Raw genomic sequence first — 19236 nt, forward strand, 5'->3', positions numbered from 1 at the left:
GGTTTAGAAATATTAAGCAACTCACCCAAGTTCACCCAGCCAGTGAGTGACAGAGAGGCAGTACACCCAGATGGCCCTGAGTCTACGGCTCACACACTCTTAACCCCTCATTACGATGCCTTCTCATGAGGAAGGGAGGAGAGAGAACACACAGAAGGGAAAGCTAGGGCTGGAAGAATCTAGAAGCCAACTATAGTTTTCAATATGCAACCAATTAAAGTGGGATGGATCCAGGGATCCAGAAACAAAACATACAGAAGCAAGAAAAACGGAGGATCAGCTGAACACCCAACTCACAGGAGTACAAATGAGGTGGGCCCAGCTGCACCACTCTTCAGCTAAATGCCCAAGGAAAGTTAGCAGACTCAGGTGTAACTCAATACTCAGCTCTAAAGTGTTAACTTTTACTCCTCTGCCCTAAACTCAGAATAAAGTATGTAAACGTTAACTTATCTACTAGTTAACTATTGTCAAACAAACGATACACAGACAAACCAGCAGAAATATACACTAAGCTTCTAATTGTAGTTAAGTTTTTTTCACCATCAAAACCAAAGAACACCCTGGCCAGTTGGCTCAGCAGTCGAGCGTCGGCCTGGCGTGCAGGAGTCCCGGGTTCAATTCCCAGCCAGGGCACACAGGAGAAGCGCCCATCTGCTTCTCCACCCCTCCCCCTCTCCTTCCTCTCTGTCTCTCTCTTCCCCTCCCGCAGCCAAGGCTCCATTGGAGCAAAGATGGCCCAGACAGAGTGACGCCCCAGATGGGCAGAGCATCGCCCCCTGGTGGGCATGCCAGGTGGATCCCGGTTGGGCGCATGCGGGAGTCTGTCTGACTGCCTCCCCGTTTCCAGCTTCGGAAAAATGGAAAAAACAAAACAAAACAAAAAAAACCCCTAAAGAACACAAACCTCCTTTAGCTCTGACATAAAAGAAACCCCCACTCCCTACTATTCCCACCTGCTCTCTCACACAATATAATGGAAAACACCTCTTCCCCAAGGACCCACATATATGAGAGATCTCTCCATCTCAGAAGACACCACACAGAGTAACTTTAAAATATAATAATGTCAAGCAACAGGCAGTAGTATTTTATGTGGTTAAATAGACTGCCCAACCACTCTAAAAATTTAAAACAATTTATATTTCATAAAGAACATGAAACCATTCTATAAAAAACCCAGCAACACAGGAGAGTATAGAAAGTAAAAGACTTCCGTGTGCCCTGACATGTGCCACCCCTGGAGACGCTGGGTAAGGTCTGCGCAGATGTGCACCTCCACACACACACGGATGAATAACTATTCATATGGGGATCTGGGAAATGGGTGGGGTTTTTAACATAAAAAGTCTAACCTTTTATAGTCAGTAACCAGGAGGTCACAGGGTCGGGCTGGAGCCTCTGGGGCGCTGTGCCGGGAGTACCCCCTGCCTGCTCCCCAAGCCCTTTGCAGGTGTCATGTGATTCCCCTGGGGAGCTGCTGCATGAGGGGAAATGCTCTCAGTGGCGGTGGTGGAAAAACGACTGGAGCCCAGGCTGCCATCTGGTCACCAAGAAGCTAGCGGGACCCATAAAGGCACTGCACAGCAGGACATGTCCGCAGACACAGAGGTCACTAGTGAAGACGGAGATGCCGACTGGAGCTGTGTTTATCCAGGCTGCACGCTAAGTACATTTGAGCCAAAGTGTGGGGGGGAGGAAGAAGAGTGCCACCCGAAGCCTCTGCCTCAGTGTGTCTTCTGGCCCCTCCTGAAAGCTGTCACCACAAACACACCATCTCAGAATTGGAGCACCTGGTCTCTGTCGGCAGGAATGTGGGCCACTGCAGGCCTGACTGCGCTGGCCTTTGAGGACGGCCTGACCTGAGATAGTGCTACCTGCAACCGCATCTCCGGGAGCAAGCCTGCTGCGGGTACATCAGCCCACCCACCATCCTGCTCAGGATGCCTGGGGGGGGGGGCAAGCTCCTCCTAGCTTCCCGCACTTCTGCCGACTGTACAAGTCCACCATTTTAGACGAGCGCACACTTCTCCTACTAGAGTTCGCCCACTGTCTGCGCTCAACCCCATCACTACTTCTAGCACAGAAATGCAGTAGAAGGCATCTCCAGACTCCATTTCCCTTCTTCAGGCTCTGAGAACATCGAAGTCCAGTACTTGGGCCACAACATCCAACAGAACAGACAGCTCCCTGACTCCCAGCCCGGACGTGGCCAGTTCATATCAGCAGTCCGCAGCCTAAACTCTGATAGCTGCCCACTCCAAGAGAATGGCAGCAAGAGTCTAGAGGATTCTGGGGAGCCTTTGTCACGTGACTCAGACCTGGGGACAGCAAATGCTGAGATTCGGATCCGTCTCTGCAGGAAGTGTGGTCGGAGTTCAGCAGAGCCCAGGCACACTCTGTACCAACCAAGAGACTGAACCAAGAACCAGAGCTTCCCACACGGCAGGCCTCCCTCTCCCTACACAGCCTCTGCCACACCAGCACGTGCCTGCACACCAACGGGCCCCCAGAGCCCCTCTCTGCATGACGGCCTCTGGGACTCCAGATGGTGGCCACAAGCAGGAACCATCTCCCCAGGCACCTGGCATCCTGGGCTGGCAGCAAGTGGGCACTGCCAAAGCTGTCACTCGGGGAGCACTTCAGAGCAGCAGCCTTCCAGTCCTGTGAGCACAGCTGGCTGAGGAGTGGCCAGCAGGTCTTGGGTGGATGGGGGAGCTGCACTGAGCCTCAGGGGGTCCTCACTCACCAATCTGAAAGGCACGAGCTGGATCCTGGAAGATGAGTCATACTGGCCTCCCCAGCACAACCCCAGAGTCTTTCCCATAGCTCCTAGCTTCTTCCAGAGGGACTCCAGAGTTCAGGCCTGGTCTCCTCGGGCACCTTTCCTAAGGACTGAGAGAAAGTTCTTCTGTGGGGGCCTTAGACAAAGCTGTGTGCTTCTCCAGGGGACAGGACAAGGAGGGCAGCTGAGGAGTGCACTGCATGGGGCAGGAGGAGCCTCACCGGACGGCACAAGTCCTCTCTTCCATTCCCAACTGGGTAGTGTCTTCTCACAAGAAAACCCTCATTCCACAATGTAATAAGGAACACCCTTGCTGACTAATTCAAGAAAGCACTGCAGGAAAAGTACTATATTTTCTCAATCTTAACAAAATAATGCCCAAAATTGTCTACAGAGCACAAAAACACTATTTCATATATTGAAATGGAAACTATTTTCCTTGTAACTGCCCTGCACCTCTTACAAACAGCACCCGACTCTGTCCGTGGCCAGAGCAACCCCTCTGGAAGCCCAGGCGTTCAGGGCTCCTTCCCGAGGCCTATCTCCTGTTTCCTGATCAGCTGTTTGCTCAGTGCCCTCCAGTGCCATTTACAGGAGGCCAGCTTGGTCTCCATCTCAACCCTCCATGAATCCAGAAGGGGCTAAAATATCAGAACTGAACTTTTCCGTGATCCTCGTAAATAGCTTCGTCCTTCACACAAAGAAGTGTGTTCTCTGGTCAGTCTTTACCATTTTCTTTTGCAGCGACCCAGCAGAGAGTTCTGACCATTTCCCAGGCTCTGGCTTGGGGACTGCGCACAGAGCCCTGTCTCCATGCTGGCTGCTTTCAGTTTTCTGTCAGCCTATGTGACAGCTGTCACCTTCTAGAGGTGTGCTTTGTGCTTGGCTGTCAGGTTCCCCGAGGAGTAGGCAGACTGTGTGCAATGGTTTGAAATCTCCAAGGCTGGTCCAGGCTGGGAGAGAGAACTGTGTGTCCTCTGAATCTCCTAGCTGGTGGCAGACCCCTGGAATAGGGGCAATGAGCAGTGCGTGGCACATGGGCCCTCACTCACTCACTCAGCAAATATTTACTAAGCACCTGTGATGCACCAAGCACTGTTCTAGGTGCTAGGGACACAGCAGGGAAAAGCAAAGTCCCTAGCTTCATGGGACTTATATTCTAGTGGGAGAGACAGGAAATAAGGAAATTAGCCAGTGAACATACAGGATGGGCAGGCGATCACACTTACTATGAAGAACAGTACATTGGGGAATGCTGAGGATGCTGAGGAAGGCCCGTAATGAGGTAACAATGGAGGAGATGTGGAGAAAGGGACAGAGGAGGACACAGGCGAGCTCTGTGGGTCAAGCAGGAAGACCAAATGCAAAGACCCTGCCCGGGAACATAGCTGATGCACCCATGAAACAGAAGAGATGAGAGGAGTGGAGAGGAGACCGTCAGAGGCGAGGTCAGAGGGGCAAAGGACCTGTGGGCCACAGAAAGGATGCTGACTTTGCAGTGAGACACAGCAGCCACTGCAGGGTTTCAGGCTGAGGGACATGACCTGACATCTAAATGGGAGAGTCGTCTGGCTCATGTGTTGAAGGACTAAGGGAGAGAGACCAGTTAGATAGCTACTGCCATCACCCTGACAGGGGTGTTGGTGGACTGAACCTGTGAGGTGGTGGAGGTGGTGAAAATGGAAGATTCTGGATGTGCCAACAGGATCTGCTAATGGATCCGATGTGTGTGCAAGAGAAAGAGATCAAGGATAACTCCTTGTCCCCATGTCCTGCCCTGCCCTGCTCTCCCCTTGCCCCAGTGGCAACCGTGCTCCACTGGAAAGACGGCCTGACACAGCCACGCTGCCATCCTGAGTGGGTGGAGTCCAGCCCCGTGGGCAGTGCCGCGGGAGCCTGGCTCTGTGTGTGGGAGGCAGCAGCAGTGAGGCCTTGGGGTACTCGTCTGTCCCCCCGCCACTCCACCCACCCCACCCCTGCCTTGTGGAGATTAGTAGCCCAGAGCTGACCCTCCCCCACCACCAAAAGGGGCTGATGCTTTCAGATGAGCAGACTTTTACCCCCAACAGAAGCTGATGTGAACCTCAGCAGCGGCCACACTATATTTAAATTGTCATTTTATGTAATAAACTTGGCAGTGTGGGGCCCTGGCCCTGAGAGGTGCTTCACAATGTGGTGAAGGAACGGCTGCCCTGTGATTCTTGAATGATTTTTCAGTCAGGACCTGGTCCTTCTTAAAAGAAAAAAAAAATCTAACTTTTTAAAATAGGTTCTAGTGTTCTGTTTTGCTTTTTGGTTAGGGCACACACATCAGCTTTAATCCAAGCTGACCCTGTGGCGCCCCCTGGCTGCGGAGGCTGCTGCAGAGCAGGACTGCAGGCCCAACTCACACTCTCCTCCCTGAGTCTTCCCTGCACAAGCCCCTCAAGGCTGTCCTCGCCCACGGCTAGCAGTTCTTGTCACATTTTAATTTTCTATTTATCAGTCAGTATCTCCTTCCCTGATGTTTACTTAGTCCTGCAGACTTTCAGCAGGGACAGTAAGAAGTATAAAAGAGCAGGGCTCAGTGGTAGAGCGTCGGCCTGGCGTGCAGAAGTCCCGGGTTCAATTCCCGGCCAGGGCACACAGGAGAAGCGCCCATCTGCTTCTCCACCCCTCCCCCTCTCCTTCCTCTCTGTCTCTCTCTTCCCCTCCTGCAGCCAAGGCTCCATTGGAGCAAAGATGGCCCGGGCGCTGGGGATGGTTCCTTGGCCTCTGCCCCAGGCGCTAGAGTGGCTCTGGTCTCAACAGAGCGACACCCCGGAGGGGCAGAGCATCGCCCCCTGGTGGGCAGAGCGTCACCCCCTGGTGGGCGTGCCGGGTGGATCCCGGTCAGCGCATGCGGGAGTCTGTCTGACTGTCTCTCCCTGTTTCCAGCTTCAGAAAAATACAAAAAAAAAAAAAAAAAAAAAAAAAAAAAGAGCAGGGCTAAGATTTCCTCTTAGAAAAAATTTTGGTGCAGCCAGACTACAGCTAGCTCATAAAAGGCAGCCCTGGTGCCGCACGAACACTATTCCATGTGGCCCAGGAAGCCACTGAAAGAACCCCAACCACCCATGGGCAAGATGAGTGCGTGGGTGGGAATTATGAACATTCTCTCAATGCTTGGCAAAATCCCTCCCTTTAAGACAAAGAGCTCACAGACCTTGAACTCATATGCGTGAATGTTCATCAGCTGGAAAGATGGTGCACATTTCAAATGAAACCAAAAACATATACATTAACTATTTGCAACAAGTTTTTTCCATTACCTTTCCTTGGATGTCAGGTCAGAAACAGGGCAGTGCATTGAAGAAAGTGGTAATGCTGCGCGTGTGTCACTCTGAGATGTAGGGCTTCCTGCAGCAGGTTTTGTACTGGCAAATTCAATGACATATTTCAGCATGTCCGGGAGTGGGAACCGGGTGGGGCCTGAGCCGTACTTCACATACCTAAGAGGCAAGCACAGTGCACGCTACTGGCCTTGTCTATCTGGTATTTTGAGGCTTGCTGACAAAACATCTATTACTGTATGAAGAGTCAACAGAGAGCTATCTCTAAAGACTACACAATATTTAATACATTATTCAAGCAATCTATAGGGTAAAAATATCTCTAACTACAAATGTAAAAATTGTTAACAACCTAAATTTTTATATCCAGCAGAAAACATTTCAAATGGGCTCCTAATCAAAGTCATGCCTACTGTGCTTTTTCTTGATGTCTTAGCACATTTAGGCTCTGGTCATAAAATTGAGTGCTGTTTCTTAAAGAAAAATAGAGGCCCTGGCCGGTTGGCTCAGTGGTAAGAGCGTTGGCCTGGCGTGCGGAAGTCCCGGGTTTGATTCCCGGCCAGGGCACACAGGAGAGGCGCCCATCTGCTTCTCCACCCCTCCTTCTCTCCTTCCTCTCTGTCTCTCTCTTCCCCTCCCACAGTTGAGACTCCATTGGAGCAAAAGATGGCCCGGGCGCTGGGGATGGCTCCTTGGCCTCTGCCCCAGGCACTAGAGTGGCTCTCGTCACAACAGAGCGACGCCCCGGATGGGCAGAGCATCGCCCCCTGGTGGGCATGCCGGGTGGATCCCAGTCGGGCGCATGCAGGAGTCTGTCTGACTGCCTCCCCATTTCCAGCTTCAGAAAAATACAAAAAAAAGAAATATTAACAGTACTCCAATCTGACAATAATGCTGGTGAACTAGTACCCAAAGGTGTTTCTCTTTGCTGCTCTTTAGATTGACCACTTTGCAAGTATTAGAAAAAAATGAGAGAAAGCTGGAAATAAGCAATAGGTGTTGATAAAGGCCAGAGTTTAAAACAATTGGCCAACCTTCCTTTCGCAGAGTCCCAGGAACACTACTGTTCATACACTCATTCCCGGCACAGGCCAGGCAAGATTTAGTAATGGTTTCTTTGGGATTAGTGAATCATAAATATCTGGAATATGTAACCAAAATAACTAACATATTATAGTAATAATACCCACTATGCTCCCATTACTAGCATGCAGACTTAGTAAAGCAATTCACTTTAATGAACTCAAGTTTAAACGGTACAATAATTAAGTTGACTGATTGGCACAGGTAAACTCAACAATTCTGGAATTCTGTTTACAAAGGATAGAGGCACTTCACGTTTTTCTTCTGTGAATAAAGTAAAAAAAAGAAAAAAAAGAAATAGGTACAGAACTAGGAAAAAGGAAAACTGTTTTCATATTAGAAAGCTTCTTATGCCTGACCAGGTGGTGGTACAGTGAATGGAGCATCGGATTGGGATGCGGAGGACCCAGGTTCGAGACCCTGAGGTCGCCAGCTTGAGCATGGGCTCATCTGGTTTGAGCAAAAGCTCACCAGCTTGGACCCAAGGTCGCTGGCTCGAGCAAGGGGTTACTCGGTCTGCTGAAGGCCCACGGTCAAAGCACATATGAAGGAGCAATCAATGAACAACTAAGGTGTCACAACGAGGAGCTGATGATTGATGCTTCTCATCTCTCTCCATTCCTGTCTGTCTGTCCCTGTCTATCCCTCTCTCTGACTCTCTCTCTGTCCCTATAAAAAAAAAGAAAAAAAAAAGAAAGCTCCTTATGAAATGAAAACACTAGTGGGAAATAATCATAGTGCAATTCAAAGTCAACCGCAGATTAGAGGACAACGGAGCAAATACTTCACCGTCACCAGTTTACAGGAGAGATGGACTTCTGCTCCTGTGGGTCTGGATGCCACCAGGAGCTGCAGCTTTCATTAAAAAGGATGTTGAACATGTTAGGCCAGAGGAACCTCAAAGAACTGTTCCATTCCTTAGATGTATTTCCTTACCTTCAAATCAACTACTATCAGTTTATCTAAACTCTGTCCTTCCAGATCCACTTTCTCCATGAAATCCTCAACACGCTGTCTCCCCAATGCCGCAAAGACCATCTCCTCTCCCTGAGCTCCTAGAGCACGCGACCTAACCCCTCATCTAGTCCATGTGTCTGCTGAAGCCCTCCACATCTGTTGAGTTAACTAATAAATAGCTGGCCAAGGCCACAGGAAACATTTTCTTACTAGCGACAAGGCACTGATTTGTATGTTGTGGGTTTGTTTGTTTTTTTCAGAGACAGAGAGTCAGAGAGAGGGATAGATAGGAACAGACAGACAGGAACGAAGAGAGATGAGAAGCATCAATGATCAGTTTTTCGTTGTGACACCTTAGTTGTTCATTGATTGCTTTCTCATATGTGCCTTGACCATGCGCCTTCAGCAGATCGAGTAACCCCTCGAGCTAGTGACCTTGGGTCCAAGCTGGTGAGCTTTGCTCAAACCAGATGAGCCCGCGCTCAAGCTGGTGACCTCGGGGTCTCGAACCTGGGTCCTCCACATCCCAGTCCAACACTCTATCCACTGTGCCACTGCCTGGTCAGGCTATGTCGTGGGATTTTAAGCCATCATTTTACATCTTAAGTCTTCACACGTGTGCTGTATTTTAATATAATACTCATACAAAATTTCAGGGAAAACTTTTTTCTAAGAAACTTATCTTCAATTTTGTCACTTAATAATTTTCCTGTTCTTTTACTGAATTCCTTTAAACTGACTACTTCCTACAAAGCAGTTTTCAAAGAAGATGTCTACACTGTACACAAGAAATCTTATTTTTAATATTGTATCAAGGTATCTTAGAGAAGAAATGGTGAAAAAGAATTTTTTAAATGATAAAAGAAATGCAATCGCCTGATAAGAAAATGCAAATGTAAAATAGTGTAAAACAAACCATAAAAGTCACCCACCCTCATCTCTCACTTCTACCGCCTAATGGTATTCATTAGCAGTTTCCTGTATATCTTCCTGGGAGTATATCACACATACACAAGCAAGTTTTAAAAACTTACCCAAGTTAAATTATCTGAAATTTTAAAAGTCATTTTACTTTTTTTAAAAAAAGTAATATCATATCATACAAAATGCTCTAATACACTATTTTAAAATCTAAATAAGCCAGAATGCCTTTTTGGTTACTGGAAAGCTGAGGATTTTGAGCTATAATACATCAGGTATATTTGGTTCTATAAAACAATTCAAATTTTCCAGTCTAACGAATTATCATAAAACTTTAAAAGTAAAATATTATTGCAAGTAGAGTCCTGAAAATCACTTCCAGGACAGTGTTTGAGGAATCAATCCTCAGCTTACGTCTATATTAAGACAAGTAGCTGAGAGGACCCCGGAGGTGGGGGGCCTATTGGTGCTAGGTCTTCTCAGGGAAATGAAACCTAACAATGAGTGGGAATAGGAAGGGTCATGGTTGTAGCAGAACTGTTAAGCAGATAAAGAGGGGAAAGCCACTGACATTGTATGGCAGGGGTCGGGAACTTATGGCTCGCGAGCCAGATGTGGCTCTTTTGATGGCTGCATCTGGCTCGCAGACAAATCTTTAATAAAAATAATGTTAAAAATATAAAACATTCTCATGTATTACAATCCATTCACTTCCTACTGCTCATGTTCATGGTTGTGGGTGGCTGGAGCCAATCACAGCTGTCCTCTGGGACAACACCAAATTTTTATTGGATAATGCGTAACATACACGGGTCACTGTATGGCTCTCACAGAATTACATTTTAAAATATGTGGCGTTCATGGCTGTCTCAGCCAAAAAGGTTCCCAACCCCTGTTGTGTGGGATTCCTTCTTAAATGCTAAATCAATGGGCTCTATCTTGACTAGACATTGAATCCTCTTTAGGAAGTCTTAGGGGTGATTCCACAGAAATAGCTTAAAACAAACACACAAAAGTGGCTGATTCCTCTATATGGGAAAGGACTGTGAATGTGTCAAATATATTTGTCTCTTAATCAGTGAACACTGCTCCAGCCTTGTTTCTGGTTTTTACCTTTCCTAAGCACTGCAGAAACTGCTTTCCCAAGACAAAGGGAGAGGAGTGCTGTGACAGTGACCTCCCCTGTGTTTGGGAAAAAGGTGGCAAGGTTCAGGAAAAGCACAGGGCTACAGAGTCAGGACGTGGGTTCTCTGCAGCACACTGTCAGTAACTGCAGCACACTTTGGTCTCCAGGGACTACTAACTGCCCATGGACACTATTAGCGCATTGTGAAAACTGCATCACACTTAGAAAAAAAATTCTCTTATTTTATAAAATAAACTACGTATGTACTTAATACTTAAACTCTGAATTAATCCTTTGAGTAGTGAGTTTTTTTCATGCTCATTGACCCCCGGGAGTGAGTTTTGTTTCAAAAAATGAAATTAGTTCCAGTTACAGTTTTATTAATTTAAAATCATGTTTGTTTGATAACCAATTTATGGAAATGAAGAGAACATACATTTGACTTTTTTTTAATGTTGCTTTACACATTTTTAAAATAATAATTTTTGTACGATCGTACTCTGGATGGTCAGGAAGCACGAGGACATACATGAACGTTCGTACTACTCAAAGGGTTAATTTTCAAATATAAGCAAATGATCTGATTTTAACATCCTACTCACATATTTCCAAGCACCAAGGCGCCTGCAACGTACCTCTCCAGTCTCTGCTGCAGGACTTCTACTTCCTCCTTCAGCTTCCGCACACACTCTCTCTTCCTTCGAATAAACTCTTTGCTTCTGTACATGTACCTAAGCAAATATGCCCAGAAACACAGTTTATATTTAAAACATTAATGATACAAGTCTCAGCAAACTAGGGACAAAAAGAAACTTCCTCAATTAGACAAAGGGCTTCTATGAAAACACCCGGTTAACATCATACTTCAATGGTGAAGACTGAAGGCTTTGCCACTTTGAGGCAATGAGTTTAAAAAAAAATTTTACAATAAAATTAAACAGCCTGACCAGGCGGTGGGGCAGTGGCTAGAGCATCGGACTGGGATGCGGAAGGACCCAGGTTCGAGACCCCGGGGTCACTGGCTTGAGCATAGGCTCATCTGGCTTGAACAAAAAGCTCACCAGCTTGGCCCCAAGGTCACTGGCTTGAGCAAGGGGTTGCTCAGTCTGCTGAAGGCCCGTGGTCAAGGCACATGTGAGAAAGCAATCAATGAACAACTAAGGTGTCGCAATGCGCAACGAAAAGCTGATGATTGATGCTTCTCATCTCTCTTCGTTCCTGTCTGTCCCTCTCTCTGACTTTCTCTCTGTCCCTGTAAAAATAATAAATTAAAAAAAAAAGAGTGGTTATTTCTAAAAAAAAAAAAAAATTAAACATGAATTAAGGGATAAACAATTAGATATGTACAAGACCTGTGCACTAAAAATTACAAAACACTGTTGAAAGAAATCTACAAAGAATTAAATAAATGGAGCTACAGGTACTGATTGACTTACAACCTATGCAACTTACAACCATTCGACTTTATGACCACAATCACTAGCCACGACTGCTCCGCGTCTGGCAGCGCAAGTGTTGCCCAGCTGGGCCTGCGACAGTGCTGGCCAATAAAATGTTTCGTACATGTTTATATATTTTGATATATTTTGCAATTGGGAAAATGTTTCCTATGGTATTTTTTACACCTGTATTTTGTATTTTTGTATGCACCTGTATTTTGTAATTTTGTATGTTTTGCAAATATTAAACCAGTTGTACTGGTAATGCAGTGTTTTACTTAAACCTGACGAATGTAAAAATAAGAAACAAAATGGTGTAGAGATGATACAAATGGCATAAAATGAACAAAGAATTATGATATATAACAATAATGAAAGAAAATTATGATAAAATATGACTTAAAGATTTTTATAACATCATTTCACAGTACTGTACATATAGGCTACTCAACTTACAACCAAATCGTGTTACAACTGGTCTGTCGGAACCAATCGTGGTTGTAAGTTGAGCACTAGCTGTATACTATATGTTGACGGATTGAAGGACTAAAGATTGTTAAATCAACTTCCCAAAACTGATCTAAAGATTCAATACAATCCCAATGAATATCCAATCACTATTAGAAGCTGATGAGCTGATTCTAACATATACATGTAGAAATGCAGAGGACCAGAATAACCAAAACCAAAACAATTTTGAAAAAAGAAGAGCCAAGTTGGAGAACTTATAATGAGGTCAGGATTTGTAATAAACCACAGTACTCAAGACAATGTAGCACTGTCCTAAAATTAGGCAATAGAAAGAATAGAGACAAGAATAGATGCAGAAATATAAGTTTAATTAATTTTGACAATAAAAGTACCAAGAAAATTCAACGGAGGAAAGGAACATCTCTAACAAATGCTGCTAGAATAAATGAAGAGCCACATGCCATCTTCCCCACTCCTGTGTAAAAAAACTGCCTTTCTCACACTGTACATAAACATAAATTCTAAAAGGACCATAGATATAAACCTAAGAGTTAAAATTACAAAATTTTTAGAAAAACATAGAAGAAAATCTTTGTGGCCTTGGTTTGGCAAAGATTTCTTACTTAGAACATAAAATACAAAAACTATAAAAGAAAAACTGACACTATACTTCACCAAACCTAACTCCCGCTCTTCTAAATGGAAGCAACAAGCAGAGAGAAACTATTTGGATCTGTATTTAATACACTGCTCACAAAAATTAGGGGATACGGTTGTCCCTTGCCATATTGCGGTTCACTTTTCACGGTCTCACTGTATCGTGGATTTTTAAATTGTATTTATCTAATTTGTATCGTGGATTTTTCACTATATCACGGGATTTTGTGGTATCTTTATATATTTATTATTTTAATTATTTTTTGTAAAATAAGCATTTTCTAGCCTAAAACATTGAAAAGTTTTATAAGAGTGTGGGGAGGGTTTATAAAGCCTTAGAATATATATAAATAATAAAATAAGTATAAGGTCGCTACTTCACGGATTTTTGCCCATCACGAGGGGTTTCTGGAACCTAACCCCCGTGATAGACAAGGGACCACTGTATTTCAAAATAAATATGAAACGTTGAAATATCCCCTAATTTTTGTGAGCAGTATACATAAAAAACTCTTATAACTCTGTGAACACAGCAAACCTAGTCTTAAAAATGGACAAAAGAGCCCTGGCCGGTTGGCTCAGCGGTAGAGCGTCGGCCTAGCGTGCGGAGGACCCGGGTTCGATTCCGGCCAGGGCACACAGGAGAAGCGCCCATTTGCTTCTCCACCCCTCCGCCACGCTTTCCTCTCTGTCTCTCTCTTCCCCTCCCGCAGCCAAGGCTCCATTGGAGCAAAGATGGCCCGGGCGCTGGGGATGGCTCTGTGGCCTCTGCCTCAGGCGCTAGAGTGGCTCTGGTCGCAACATGGCGACGCCCAGGATGGGCAGAGCATCGCCCCCTGGTGGGCAGAGCGTCGCCCCTGGTGGGCATGCCGGGTGGATCCCGGTCGGGTGCATGCGGGAGTCTGTCTGACTGTCTCTCCCTGTTTCCAGCTTCAGAAAAATGAAAAAAAAAAAAAAAGGACAAAAGATTAGAAAAACACTTCACCAAAGGAAATACAGAAATGACCATTAATTAAGTACATGAAAAACTGCTCAACATCATTAGTCATCAGGGAAATACAAATCAATAGAAAGCTAAGACAGCCCTACACAAACCCACTATAATGGCTAACATTACAAGACTGAAGGTGCGCATACCGGTGAGGACAGGGAGCAAACAGAGCTCTCACACACTGCTCGTGGGAATGCAAAACTGCACGGCCACTTTAGAAAACAGTTTGGAAATTTCTTATAAAGTTAAACATACACTTTTCATACAACCTCGCAGTCTCACTCCTGTTTTTTTACCCAGAAGCACTAAAACCCACACCAAGACTTTATGTTAAATGTTCACAGCAGCTTTCCTCAGAATAGCCTAGAAGTGTATGATACATCGGAAATGTCCACCACCTGGTAAATGGAAAACATGCTGTGGTATGTCCACACAATGTACTGCTCAGTAACGTGAAGGAACAAATCATGGATATATGCAACGGCATGGATGAATCCCAAAATCATACTCATAAATGAAAGAAGATGGCCACAACAAGGTACATGCTAAATATTAATGTCCCTAATTCTAACATTCTAGAAGTGCGTAACTCTAGGGCCAGAAAACATGTGTGTGTGGGGGGAAGGGCACAACATCATGTTCTGTGTGATGGTAGTGTTCTGTATCTTGATGATAATGGTGGTTACTTGGCTATATACACTTGCCAAAACTCATTGGCTGTACTCTTAAAAATGGTAACTTTTTCCACACATAAACTATATATCAGTAAGCCTGGTTATTCCACACATTGTTCTTTACCCTCAAATTAGCAGGGGTTCAACTAAAGTCTAGCTCTCAAATATCTGATAACCCAGATATCAGAAGCATCATTAGCATCATTCTGAGACCTTCTTAGAAATGCAAACTTTTAGGTCCCAACCTAGATCCACTAAATTCAAATTTCAAGGTGACTCACATACACAGTACAGGTATGGGCTCGCTTTTGTGCAATGTACCATGAATACAATCAACCATAGAACTCACCTGTCCATATAAATGATCTGAGGAAATTCCAGCTTATTGTGAATTTTCTCTGGCTGACCAAGGGACTGATTGAACTCAAATCTTGAGAGTTCAAAGGTCAACACTGGAGGTAGTTTTGTAAACCAACACTATGTCAGGAGTAGAAATGTGGGAGAAAGAAGTTATTTTTAGGAAATGTCAATAGCCAGATTTAAAATACCCCTCATCAAATTTGTTCTTTTGGTATATAATTTATATTCAAATCAAACTCATACTAGAGGTTTTGTTTACTCTCAAATCCTAAGAGAAATGACCACTTAGAATCATGCCCTCACTGAGAATATAGTTAAACATTCCCCAGTACCACAACTCAACCATCATTCTCAGAAACAAGCAACCCTAAATATGTGAACTGCACCAAACACCTATACCACTCATTCATTCCGCCATCAGGACGCAAAAGAACTTTACAACCTGAGGAAGATAGCTCACCTACCCAAAGAATTACAAATGATGATCTAAGCAGCATATAAGTAAGGAGACAACCAACTCCACTAATCTGCTAAAAAGATTAATATGGGTACATATATCACACACTATTTATTTATAATCAAATCCCCTTTATCTTTAGAAAGGAAACTAGAAATTGCTTCATGAGTTTTCAAGTTTCTGAAGCCCTGGCCAGTTAGCTCAGTGGTAAAGCGTTGGCCTGGTGTGTGCAAGTCCTGGGTTTGATCCTTGGTCAGGGCACACAGAAGCAGCGACCATCTACTTGCCCACCCCTCTCCCTTCTCTCTCTCTCTCTTCCTATCCCACAGCCATGGCTCAATGGTTCAACTAGTTCAAGTGAGTTGGCCTCAGGTGCTGAGGATGCTCAATGGCCTTGCCTCAGGTGCTAAAATAGCTTGATTGCCAAGCAACAGAATAGCAGCTGCAGATGGGCACAGCATCTCCCAGTAGGCGGTTGCTGGGTGGATCCTGGTTGGGGCACATGCAGGAGTCTGTCTGACTGCCTCCCCACCTCTCACTTAATAAAAAGTTTCTGAGAAAAATATCTCAATTCCAACAGTTTACAAATGTCTTCTAAGAGACCCAGACAAATGAATTTACAATGTTACCTTCAGGCTCAAGAAAAGGAAGCCCTGACTTGTACAAAGAAAGAGCTCAACTGTCACTGACCACAGATGATGCAAAGCTCCACCAGGAAAGGCATGCCTGTTCAATTCATCTGTAGCCAGAGGTCTGTATGAACAGCTTGAAACGTTCCCTTTACCAAAGGTGCAAGCAGCTTGTTCCCTTCACATACGCTTGTCAGCAGGAGGCAAATCCAGACAGCCTGTGTGACTACCTCAGGACTACATCTAAGCAAGTGTAATGATGCTCTTTTCACATGCATACACACATGTACAGAGACGTCCCACTCTCGAGTAAAAGTCTGCAGACGGCAGGGTAGCTAACAAACACTCCCTCTCCTGGAAGCACATTAGCGGGCTCCACCCAGCCCTCCGAACCAGGCCTGTTCCTTTCTCCCAGCTCCAGTCCTGCTCAGCCACTAATGCACTTTGACAAGGCTCATGGTAGGCTCCCTATTTTAATTCAAGAAAGCTTTTCTTTCCCCTATGGTAATTACTGAGTTGGACTTGGGAGACAAGCTGCAATTTTGACAAAAGGAGAATAATCCAAGCTGTGTGATGCTGACAATAACATTATAAATGCAGCTCACAAGTCCTTACCTAGCTGGACTTATGAGATATTGATTACACTTTCTCTCCCTTTAATGTCCCCCTTTTTTCCCAACCCACAAAAATAAATGAATGAATATAAATTTTTTTTAAATGTTAAAGCAAAGGCAGAAGTTACAATTGAAAACAGTAAATACTGTAATAGGGAAAATAGTCTAAATGGCATACCATAGGAGTTAATCACTGTACTTTTACCCTCCGAAAATATGGAGGCAGTGGGTTCTCCCTACTCAGGTACAGGTAGGCTTCAACAGAAAGAGAAAAACTTGATCATACTTGAAACATCAGAAGCAGAACAACCTTTACATGATTAACTCAAATTCCAAATTCATCCTTTTAATAAATTTATTTATCAAATAGCAAGACTTACTAACTCATATGAACTCGTGAGACACTTCAGATTAGTTCAAATTTTGTTAAGTGTGAAGTTATTTGATATGTGGTGGGAAAACTATTGGCCAAAAAGCTCAGTTCTAGTTAACTGGCTTTGTCATTTGCACACCTGATAAAAATGTCCAACTCACCTCTTGTCCATACTTCACCGAATGCCCGGAAGGAAGCAGGTCAATGTCCCCTTCCACCATGGCCCCTTCCAAACATTCGTCTAAGTTGCGATAACCATTTACCTGGAGGGGATACTGGCCGAAGGTCTCATTGTTACAGAAGGGCTTTCCTAGACAAAGAAACAATTGCTTTAGAGAACATCACCACCACACTGCTATCTAAAGCCTTTTTTCTGGTACCACAGAGAGAATATCTTCTTACTTCAGCAACATCTTGAGAACTGGTCTGAAGCACACTTGAGCCTGGGTGGCAATCCCTAATGACCCAGTGGACCCCGGCACTGATCACTAGCAACTGTTATCATGGCAGAAGGGCAGGTACCCGGGCACTACATGCCCCTGATCAAGGCCACCCCCAGCTGCGAATCTGTCTTGCCTAAGAACACTTCAAATCCAGTCAAACTCTAGATACAACTACTAACTTATAAAAAGAGGAGAGGAAGAGACACATTAAACTATATCACAAATATGCAAGCAGCAAAATTCAGAGTGTGGGGAATAAAAATATGACAGAACAAACAACCTAGTTTCTTAAAATTTTTTTTTCCAAGAAAAAAGACTGGGGGAGGAGGGAGAGTCTACAGACTTTTAAAAGAGACTTAAAAGATCTATCAACCAATCAAAAGTAAACCACATTTGGATCTTAGTTAAAAGAAAATGTAAAAATAAACACATTCCCTTTCCATATGTAATTATACAATAAATTAAAATTTTGAACAGTGACTAGGTATGTAAGAAATGCTGTTTCTAAGGGGAGACAAATTTATACATGGTGGTGGAAACTGATCTGACTTTGGGTGATGTGCATACAACACAATCAATAGTTTAAATGCCAGGAGATGTTCACCTGAAACTTATGTATTCTTATTGATCAATGTCATCTCATTAAATTTAATTTCTAAAAAGAAAAGTTATTTCTTGGGAGCATTAATCATATTAGAGAGTTTAAAAAAACGTCAGAGGGATAAGAGTAAATAGGGGTTACATGGGGAATGACTGGTCATGGGCTAAATATGGTTGATGAGTTCATGGAGGTTTTCATACCGGTCTATCTATATGTGTTCAAAATTCTCTACTGCTGGAAAAAAAATCTCAGGTATCCAACATGCAACTTCTACAGCAGACACACATCTTTGGCAGTCTAATACAATAAGACCTTTTGAGATTAGATATTACATTGGAATAAAAACATAGAAAAGGCCCTGGCCGGTTGGCTCAGCGGTAGAGCGTCGGCCTGGCATGCGGGGGACCCGGGTTCGATTCCCAGTCAGGGCACATAGAAGCGCCCCCCCCCCCCTCCTTCCTCTCTGTCTCTCTCTTCCCCTCCTGCAGCCAAGGCTCCATTGGAGCAGAGATGGCCCGGGCGCTGGGGATGGCTCCTTGGCCTCTGCCCCAGGCGCTAGAGTGGCTCTGGTCGTGGCAGAGAGATGCCCCGGAGGGGCAGAGCATCGCCCCCTGGTGGGCAAAGCATAGCCCCTGGTGGGCGTGCCGGGTGGATCCCGGTCGGGCGCATGCGGGAGTCTGTCTGACTGTCTCTCCCTGTTTCCAGCTTCAGAAAAATAAAAAAAAAAAAAAAAAAAAAAAACAAACATAGAAAATTGAGTAACATCCTTGTATGTCTAAAATTAATACTAGATTTTGACAGTTCAAATCTTACACGATTTAATAATGACTGGGCCCCTCTTACAGAAGAAGAGACCAAGGATCCAGGAGCTCAGGTAATTTGTCTGCAATTACACAGATGCTAAGAGGCGAGCCAGCAATCAGACCTGCATTTGTCTGATTCTCAACCCTTTTTACTACACTGCATCCCCAAATGGACACAGTAAAGACAGAGGATCAGCATTAGCATTGAGAGCAGAGGATTTACCTTCACGAACCCCTTCAGTGAGGAAAGTACCATAGAATAGCTGCACCATTGGATTTTCAGATTTGTTCCTGGGACTGCCGCTTATAAAAAAAAAAGGAGACAACTTGGTATCATTTGGATAAGATAAGCATCACACTAAACCCAGCCATTATTCAAAGGCAAAAACAGTACATTTTCATTTAATGCTAAAGAGCCAGGTATGGTCTAAAATAAGTAACGAATTATTTCAGTCCAAACATTCACTGAATAAGTACATGCTAAATCTGAAAATACTACAACAGTAAGGTATGATCTCTGGCTCTGGCCATAAGGAGCTCA

General features: G+C 44.5%; 1 protein-coding gene and 1 pseudogene across 4 annotated transcripts in view; one reads left to right on the plus strand and one right to left on the minus strand.

Moving 5' to 3' along the window:
- Positions 1-19236, minus strand: part of USP28 (ubiquitin specific peptidase 28) — a 65263-nt gene that overhangs the window by 17326 nt on the left and 28701 nt on the right. For all 4 annotated transcript variants that reach the window (XM_066245030.1, XM_066245039.1, XM_066245015.1 and 1 more), the window contains exons 9-13: positions 18919-18998; positions 17010-17158; positions 14765-14892; positions 10819-10914; positions 6076-6255 (exon numbers count right to left, since the gene is read on the minus strand). In XM_066245030.1, the coding sequence (XP_066101127.1) occupies positions 6076-6255; positions 10819-10914; positions 14765-14892; positions 17010-17158; positions 18919-18998 (633 nt within the window). The remainder of the gene's footprint in view (positions 1-6075; positions 6256-10818; positions 10915-14764; positions 14893-17009; positions 17159-18918; positions 18999-19236) is intronic.
- Positions 1495-2973, plus strand: LOC136322727 (pleckstrin homology domain-containing family M member 1-like; annotated as a pseudogene).

This window comes from Saccopteryx bilineata, chromosome 1 (assembly GCF_036850765.1).
Source record: "Saccopteryx bilineata isolate mSacBil1 chromosome 1, mSacBil1_pri_phased_curated, whole genome shotgun sequence".
Lineage (NCBI taxonomy): Eukaryota > Metazoa > Chordata > Mammalia > Chiroptera > Emballonuridae > Saccopteryx > Saccopteryx bilineata.